At 43.3% G+C, this 9,043-nt stretch overlaps 2 protein-coding genes and 1 long non-coding RNA gene across 6 annotated transcripts in view; 1 reads left to right on the top strand and 2 right to left on the bottom strand.

The window, feature by feature from the left end:
* Window positions 1–44: 44 nt before the first annotated feature.
* Window positions 45–1,756, bottom strand: LOC115354887 (uncharacterized). The gene is made up of 3 exons (XR_003927818.1): window positions 1,617–1,756; window positions 1,364–1,475; window positions 45–434 (listed from the first exon to the last, which is right to left on the bottom strand). It is a non-coding gene; the product is annotated as an uncharacterized LOC115354887 (long non-coding RNA).
* Window positions 1,757–2,053: 297 nt separating this feature from the next.
* sord (sorbitol dehydrogenase) lies at window positions 2,054–5,635 on the top strand. The gene is made up of 9 exons (XM_030045339.1): window positions 2,054–2,260; window positions 2,361–2,394; window positions 2,499–2,663; window positions 3,092–3,251; window positions 3,398–3,516; window positions 4,141–4,206; window positions 4,326–4,504; window positions 4,614–4,735; window positions 4,894–5,635. The coding sequence occupies exons 1-9, from the start codon at window positions 2,207–2,209 to the stop codon at window positions 5,057–5,059; spliced, it is 1,065 nt and encodes a 354-aa protein (XP_029901199.1). The 5' UTR covers window positions 2,054–2,206; the 3' UTR covers window positions 5,060–5,635.
* Window positions 5,636–5,852: 217 nt separating this feature from the next.
* Window positions 5,853–9,043, bottom strand: part of apba2b (amyloid beta (A4) precursor protein-binding, family A, member 2b) — a 95,034-nt gene continuing 91,843 nt past the window's right edge. For all 4 annotated transcript variants that reach the window (XM_030045319.1, XM_030045321.1, XM_030045320.1 and 1 more), the window contains one exon: window positions 5,853–7,265. In XM_030045319.1, the coding sequence (XP_029901179.1) occupies window positions 7,194–7,265 (72 nt within the window). In that variant the 3' untranslated portion in view covers window positions 5,853–7,193. The remainder of the gene's footprint in view (window positions 7,266–9,043) is intronic.

The raw sequence follows: 9,043 nt of genomic DNA, 5'->3' as shown, positions 1-9,043 counted from the left end.
GCTGAAGATAACTGTATTGGCAAATGATGTTTATGTTTTCCATTAGCAGTGTAGATGTAGTCATTAATAAAAAAAAAAATAATAATGTGTACTGGTATCATTTGTTTTCTGTATTGTATCAGTAATTACTTTTGATTGGGATGTGGATATTTCATGAATGGGTATCCACTGGCCCAACAGTGATATTGCTTAAAATTGTTTTTTTGTCCAAGTTCATAAATACATAAAAGCTCAGGTTATCAATTTGATATGGAAGATTTTTCAGTTCATGCCTGAAAAGTTGAGCCTCTCTAACTTCCCAGCAAGCCGATTCTGTTATTGCTCAGACCCCGCAGCTTTCTGAGGTTCCCTGATGTGAGCAGGAAGATCACACGACATGATGCAGCTCCTCACATCTGCAGCCAGACTCCTCATGGCCTCCGGGTGCTCGCTTTCTGTTGACAAGAGAGGATTGTGAACCAGTAGCACTTGAAAGAAAAGTCTGTTTGCATCAGGAATAAATTCCTCAAGCTGTTCCAGATAGAGAATCTAAACAAAGGAGTGAGAGATTATCATTACATTTGGGCTTTACATAACTACAGTATATGCTTAATTCTCCTAAATAATTATCCACCCACTGTGTAGCAACTAGTTCCTGAAAAATCGTCCTGCTGTGAAAGCGGCTCTCAAAACAAAGGACTCCTTTGTTCACAGTTACATGAAGAACAGTTTATTTTTTACAGTCACCCATTAGTTCACTAAGTGTGAAGTAGTTTCACTCAGGGCAAAAAAAGAAGTCCCCAGCCAAATTTCATCATTCTCAGCATTACGTTTTAGGAGTATAATTTTCCCGTCCAAGTTTTTTATTGGACCGGCTGATGTCCCAGCTGCTGAATGTATTCTGTGAGTTTGTTTATGATCTGCTCCGTTCAAATTGTTCAAGTAATGAAAGGCACATTCATAACGAGTACTCAAAATGTCCACTATTAACCAACACAAAGATGCTGACATTTAGGTTACTTTGCTATGAAGCTACCAAATGAAAAGTATACTATATGTACATAATACCAGGGACACACACCATTTCCATTTAGTACACTGGTTAGGTAAAAGCCATTGTCCCAGCATGTAAACCTATGCCAGTCACAGAAGAGGATATGTACATACAGCCAATCAAGTTAGAGGATGTGAATTGAGATTCAACAAAAGGGGCTGCAGCACAATATCAGGATGTCTATAGAAATGTGGGAAAAAGTGATCTGGTCAGATGAGTCGTCCTTCACCATATTCCCCCAAGAAGGCACCACAGGCCTGAATGCTGGACCCCTACAGCGATGGTGTCCACTGGCTCTGTTATACTGTGGGAGGCACTTTCCAGACTCACCGCAAACCAGTACAAAGTTACTCTGAGTGATCGCCTTCATCTTATTTCTGTCCTGATGGGAGTGGTCTGTCCCAGGGTGACAACGCCCCCCTCCGCAGGGCAGGAGGGCTCACTGGATGAGGATGAAAATGAAGTGAATCATTTGTTGTGGGCCAACTAAACACCGACCACAGGCTGTAGAAATGGGAGCGACGTGTTAGACAGCACTCTGCATCAACACCATCCTCCAGTGGAGTTACAGAGACCCACCCACCTCCTCGTGGTGGCCCAGCACCTTACTAACACACTCTATGTCGTTTTTCAATTCATCATACATCTTTATTTTATCGACTATTTCTAGTAGACACTGATTTAGTGTTGGTTTCAAGACACACTTCCGGTATAGGTAGCGTCTGTTTTCAATTGGCCAAGCACAGGGCACATGTGACCCAGTGGCCGAGGCTTTAAAGGGTTCCTATTCAGACGGCATCGCGGTTTCTAGTGCACCCAGACACATGAACAACACTAAATGTTAACTCGATGTTACCGTAGACGTGTGGTAATCAGTAAAGGAATTGAACCCGGGGTGACTAATCTGTTTGTGAGTTATTTTTATTCATGTGTTTATTTATTTCACATCAAGCGCCACCCCTTCTGCAATGGGCTATGCCTGGGCGTGTGTTGAACCAATCACAGTCTTTGTTGTGGCACCTGCCCACACTATCAGTATAGGAAGGTGCACTTTGAGCCTTTCCCGCTGACACACACACGGAAGACTGATACAAAACAGACAACAAGAACTTCAGAGTTGAGCCCCTGTCCCACATTCGGCTTCTGGACCAGCGGCACTGTCCTGCACGCAGCATGGAGACGGATAATCTGTCGGCGGTCTTGCACTCTCAAGGGGACCTCAGGCTGGTATGGGATCCTACCACACGATTTCCTATTGCATTTAGTTGCAGTTGCACGTGTTGCTTCACTGACACCTTTGCGTTTTTGCACTGCCTCATTCTCACAGGAGCAGCGGCCCGTCCCGGAACCAGGACCAAACGGTATGAGGCAATCAGTGGTTCAATTAGTGCAGGAAAAAGTCTTGCAGTGTTTTCTTAATGTCCTGCACCATGCTCACTGTGTCCATGTCGTGCTTTGCAAAAAGAGGTTCTGCTGCAGATGCACTCCGTGGGGATCTGTGGGTCGGACGTGCACTACTGGCAGCACGGCCGCATCGGGGACTATGTGGTCACCAAACCCATGGTGCTGGGACACGAGGCGTCCGGACGCGTGGTGAAGGTTGGATCCGCAGTGGAGCATCTCAAAGTCGGTAAGAGTTAGGAACCCAAGGGTGTGTCTCTCACTGTCTGCAGCTCCACACAATCCTCTGTTCAAGGGAATCTGGCAAACCCTCAAGCCATGTTTCCAATAACCACAATTATTATGTAAATATGTGTAATTACTTTTTCCCATCATTCTTTTTGAAGCATACCTACCGTGATGTGTAGTACACAGTAATGTTTGAATGTATGCTGTGAGGCAATGAGCATTGGATTTGGATGGAAGTATTCAACCCGCTGGTATACCAAGCGCATAATTTTGAGTATCTCACACATTATTTTGATATGAAAAATCAGTCCAGAATCAGTAATACTTTATTGATCCCAAAGGGGAGGTTGGGTTTTCATGTTGTATAGTACTGAGAAGGTGACTGCATGAATTTGTTCAGTGCTGTAAACTTGTCGTTGCATTTTCCAGGTGACAGAGTTGCCGTTGAGCCAGGCGTGCCCCGTGAGATGGACGAGTTCTTCAAATCGGGACGCTACAACTTGTCGCCCACCATCTTCTTCTGCGCCACGCCCCCTGATGATGGAAACCTGTGCAGATACTACAAGCACAGCGCCAACTTCTGCTACAAGTGCATAACTGTTGCTCTCATTTCAACATAACCTGACTCTGTCGTTGTTCACAGGAGGTTACATAACAACTGACGAGCCCTCTCCTGCTTTCCTTCCCATGCACCCTCTTCTCTCTCTCTCCTCGTATGGTTTCTCCACTGTCCAGGTTGCCGGAGAATGTGACATTTGAGGAGGGTGCTCTAATCGAACCTCTGTCAGTGGGGATCCATGCCTGTCGCAGGGCCGGCGTGGCCCTTGGCAGCACTATGCTCATCTGTGGTGCAGGTAATAAGCCGCTCTTCTTGTTCTTATGCAGCGCTGTCACTGAACAATGCCACACAGTAATGTACTCAACTGCAGCCTTTCAAATAAACCTTTCGAAAAGCACATTTCAGGGCATGAAGCCAATGAATGCAATAAGGATGATTGCATTTCTGTGACATGCCCATGCAAGTGGGGAATCTCAATCAGGGCGCAGTAGGCTTGGTCGCAAAACTGAGAATCATACTAACTCAGCAAAACTGTAGTGAGGAAAAGCAATGAACCTAAAGACACTTTTTAACAGACTTAATATTTAACATGTTCTCTGTGCCAATGAAAACAAGCTTATGAACAATTAACACATGTTACTGAAGCAATGCCTGGTGCAATAGTTGAACCTAAATAAGTGAAAAGTTATATAGTATAGGACCAGTGTTGATTATGCAGATCTCCATGTCAGTGACACTCCCTGCCTTGTCTGAACTTTAAACTTTCATTACTGCAAAGTATATCCCCAAGCTCAAAATTAAATGTCTTCATAATCATGCATGCACATAATTAGCTTGCTTTCCGGGGTTGTAGGTGGTTGGATATGTCTTGCACAATCTTAGCACCAAGTTTAGCAAGTTATTTCCTCTCTTGCCACAGGACCTATTGGGTTGGTGTGTCTGCTTGTTGCCAAGGCAATGGGAGCCTCAAAGGTGGTCATTACTGGTAAGATGTATCACTGATAAACCTTTGAAATGACCATCAGCATGATAAACTGATTTGGATAGCTTATTTTTTGCAGTCTTTTTCTTTGTACTGTTATAAACCGCCATTGCTGTCTGCAGATCTGTTCCCAGAGCGCTTGGCGATGGCGAAGGACTTGGGTGCTGACTTCCCGCTGTTAGTGAAGAGAGGCAACGGACCCCAGGACCTGGCCAAGAATGTGGAGGGCATGCTGGGAGCTCAGCCTCACATAACTATTGAATGCACCGGAGTGGAGAGCAGCATCCAAACTGCCATCTATGTGTGTGAATGCCTACAGTCGAAGCTGTTGAAATTTGCATTACAGCTGCCTTTCTGTCAAGCTCATTCATTTTAATTAACAAAGTGATTTATTTGTCATTCCGTATCAGGCGACACGTCCTGGAGGTGTGGTTGTGCTGGTTGGTCTAGGCTCTGAGATGGCCACTGTTCCTCTGCTCAATGCTGCCGTTAGAGAGGTGGACATCAGAGGGGTGTTCCGCTATTGCAATACGTGAGTAAACATCCATGTTGCCAGGTTTGAAGGATGCCATCTTCCTTCATGTTTGTCGTTATCTCTGTCTTCAGCATAAGCTCTCTTTGAGTAAGTGCCAGCTTAGCTATGAGAGAGACAGGAGCCGTCACTGAAATGCTTGCCTCTCTGTGTTGCAGCTGGCCAATGGCCATAGCCATGTTGGCGTCAGGCAAAGTGAACGTGAAGCCCCTCGTGACCCATCGTTTCCCTCTGGAGCAGGCAGTCCAGGCCTTTGAGACAACACGCCAGGGCCAGGGGGTAAAGGTCATGTTAAAGTGTGACCGGAATGACCAGAACCCTTGATCCGACCAGCTGCAGGGAAACAAAACAGCATGACAGGCAGACATTCACAAACTGGACATTGACCTCAGGAAAGATAACAGCCCCAACTGAAAGAGCCAGACTAATAACACCAGTGACAGTGGCCAGTTCATAGACATTGAATGGGATTTCAATGGGGCTCATTCAGTTTCTATGGGTCATTTACACAAACACCTGCCATATTGCCTATAGATGAGAGATGCAAGAGGCATCGGACACAGCCAATCACAGTATGTCTGTCAAGTGTTAGAGCATCAGGTCCACTGTAACTCATTATGTCGGTGTCCCACTTTGAGTGAACATACAATATTATTTGTTTTATTATATCGTCCAGATTTTTCAATATTTTATGTAGTTCCATGGCGCAAATTGTCATCATTCAACTTATTTCTGTCACCAAGTCTTAATTGTTTTAATTGTATAATTTAAAGAGTTTGTAATGTCAGTGGGTTTAATTTTTTAAACACTTGAAAATGTCAAATGCTGCTTGTAGATTTACAAAAAAAATCACTGAAATTCTGAAACAGAGCTTCTAAAATAAAGTGGTACGAAATATGAGGCATCTCTAAACCTTTTTTGACATAACTTGTATTATCTAGCTTCAGTCATTAGAGGGAACCAGAGGCTCATAATGGAAGAACATGACACACACAATTTCTATCATACACACTTTTTTTTGTCCAGAAAGCCTTCAGTCAGTGTTGGGGCTGCACTTTAAAACTGCAAAATGAGGATTCAGTCAGCAGGTTGAACCATTCAAACAAAAACAGCAGGGTTTAACTTAGATTTTATTATCTTGCCACAATGACTTGATACTATTTTAAGAGGCATGCACACAGATAATGTTCATATGGTTAGATTTTTTAGTACAATGCATTGTAAAACCGTTACTCAGCGGTAAGGCTTTTTCTATCACAGTGTGTGATTCACAGTTCTCTCTTTCTCTCTCAAGGCTGAAAGCTGACGTACAGGAGGGGAACATGTTTGCAGTGATTAAACCGTGTGATTTTTTTTTTCCTCTTTTTTTTTTTTTTTTTTTTTTTTTACATGAGCACAATACTAGACAAGTTTCCTTTTATGTACAGACATTCTAATACTGCTTATGGCAATGGAACAGCTCACACAAACACAACATTCACAATCCACTCGTAGTATGCATTTCAATCAGGAAACACTTAAGATGAACATACAGTAGAATAGCACATAAAAGAAAATGCAACTTCATTTTTCATACACGACTTTGATTTCAAAAGCATAATCAATGCATATTCCCTTTGAGCTGCTTGTTCCGCAGGTGTGAGTGTGTGAGTGTCCTGTTTGTACATGGGATTTAGAAAAGACTTGCCATTCAGAGTTTGAACTTTTGTATTGCCCTAAAACAAAGAAAATCAGTAGGATATGGCATTTTCTCCCTTAAAACCCCTGCTGCAAGCATCGGTTTGATTCACAGGTACATTACATCATCAATCAACTTAGCATACCTAACCCAAACATTTGAAACACTAAAATGATTCCTCAAAACCTTCCTTTTCACAGGCAACTACTAGGATAACCAGCAGAAAATTGTGTCTTTGCCGTCATCACTGTCTGCTATTAAATCAAAGAAGAAGGAAGAAGGAAGAAGGAAGATTCAGTAAATATATACAACGCAACCGTGGCCCTCTCCGATTTCCTTCAGTTGCAATATTAGCAAAATATGTATTTACATGAGAAATAAATAACAGAAGAAAATGAAACTGTATACAAGAAGTACAGTAGAAGTACCATATTACATTATATGAATATAAAAAATAAATTGTGATGCAGTCACGCGATCGTTCCATACAGTCTCACTGAACTGACACACAAAAGCACAGACGAGACAAATAAATAACATAAACAATATCCACACACACCGAATCTTCAGCTGGTCAGATGGGCGAAGCATCTCAAGTGTCAATGGAATGGCCGTTGCATGTTAAGCACAGGGAAAGGGGGGGTGATAAACATTTCAGCTGGAAACAAAAAGGTAAATGACTGTCTTGACGAGGAGAAGCCATCCTCCCCCAGTCATTGGTCAGCTTGGTTTGCCCTCTCAAGACTCTGATAGCCAATCAGAATGGTCCTTGTCCATCATTTATATGTACATAGGGGTCTCCTGCCCTGTTAGGAGTCTGAACATGGCCGCTGGCATCGTCTTCATGTGGATCTATTGGAGAAAAAAGGGAGAGGGATATGTTGAAAGCCAGACTACCTTGGGGTCTTCACCCATACAAGTTTATTAAAATTAAAATATATTTCAGAACTTCCTTTTCATAGCATGTGTATGATACTGGGCCGCTTCAGATGCACTGCCATCACTCTCTTACACTGTCATTTCGACCCAAGTGCTCCACACAGAAATCTGATGACTAACTGTAAACTGTCAGTGAGAAATTTGAATTGATCCTTCTCCTAACAACTGAAGTTTGGAGGTAGAACTAATATTATTTTTGGTGTTGATTAATCTATCAGTTTTATAAAAAATAAATTATTTCTATAAAATGTCAAAAATAATGATAAATGCCCATGTTAAGTTACCATATACAACACCATTTCTGAAAATTTGCTTACTTAGTCTGACCAGCAGCCAAAAAAACCAAACTTTTCATTTTACAATAATATTAATTACTATTATATTAAGCTCTGTGAAGCTCTAATCAGCAAATAGTTTTACCTTTTAAATTATAGTCAATTAAAATTCTGTCAGTCAATTAATTGATTAATTGTTTCAGCACTTGCAGGAGTATTTCTTTTTCTTGAAACTTCATTTATTTATTTACGTTATTCTGATCAGACTTGGGGCTTTCACATAGCGGGCGCTCAGCGCTGACCTCGGCGGCGTAGCCATTCATTGTGTATGTGGTCGCTGGGCGCCACGGCGCTCTGCTCTGCGCCGAGGAGGGCGCAGCGCGATGCTGGCGCTGCCGCTGGACAGGGCGGTACCGCGGGTCAGGGCGCTGCCGCTGGACAGCGCGCCGCCGCGGGTCAGGGCGCTGCGCCCAAGTTGGAAAATTTCAACTTGGGCGCTGCGCCCTGTGACGTCACCTCGGCGCACCCAATAGGAGAGAATAGTGGAATCGGAAAAAATTGGTGGATTTTGGCAGAAAGGCATAAGAAAAATGGAGGAGAGCATCATCGTGGCTGTCTCTCTGCATCCAGAGCTGTGGGACAATAGACTGCAGGCATACCGTGATATTGTCAAAAAAGCCCAGGCATGGAGAGAAATATCCCACAGTTTAGGAGTACCAGGTGTGTTTAAAATTGTCAGTGATATGATGTTTTTCCTTTCCACAATAGCCGATTTTTTTTTCTTTTTTCTGCAATTAAACACCAATGCTGTTGTAAACTGAAGCAAATTATTTTCTAAACGGACAGGAGGTGTATGTATTTAGAAATCTAGATGATTGACATCATGCGATATGCACTACTCTTGAAAAGACAATGCAGTATAGTCATATATTTATTATAAAATCCCATGTGAAGTCACACACACAACAGGTAACTCTTCTTGCTGCTGCTCGTCTTCTCCTCCACCTCGTCCTCCTCAGAAGAACTGCTGCCAGAGCTGATCTTTGACTTGGTGACAGGTACATGGTGTATCCGAAGCTGCTGTGCTGTCCGCCAGAGAAAAGTGTGCCGGAACGGAAAACTACTTCTCGGCGTCTGTATCGGTCGCATAGCAACCATCGCCAAATACGTGCACAACGCGCATGCGTGCGCCCTGCTCAGCGCCGTACTCAGCGCCCACTCTGTGCCAGTCTGCCCAAACCGCGTCCTATGTGAAAGCCCCTTTACTTTGAAATCTGATCAGAATATGGGAGGTAACTGGGAGAAATGACACTGCAGGTGAACATTCAGTGAAAGCCATAAAAATAAAGTGTCTCTCAGAAGAGGAACTGTCGGCGTTTCAACCACACGGACCAGGGTCAAAATGTCGTTCCAGGG

This window comes from Myripristis murdjan, chromosome 3, assembly GCF_902150065.1.
Source record: "Myripristis murdjan chromosome 3, fMyrMur1.1, whole genome shotgun sequence".
Lineage (NCBI taxonomy): Eukaryota > Metazoa > Chordata > Actinopteri > Holocentriformes > Holocentridae > Myripristis > Myripristis murdjan.
The sequence above is the reverse complement of the archived record's forward strand: the minus strand, read 5'-3'. Positions and strand labels throughout refer to the sequence as shown.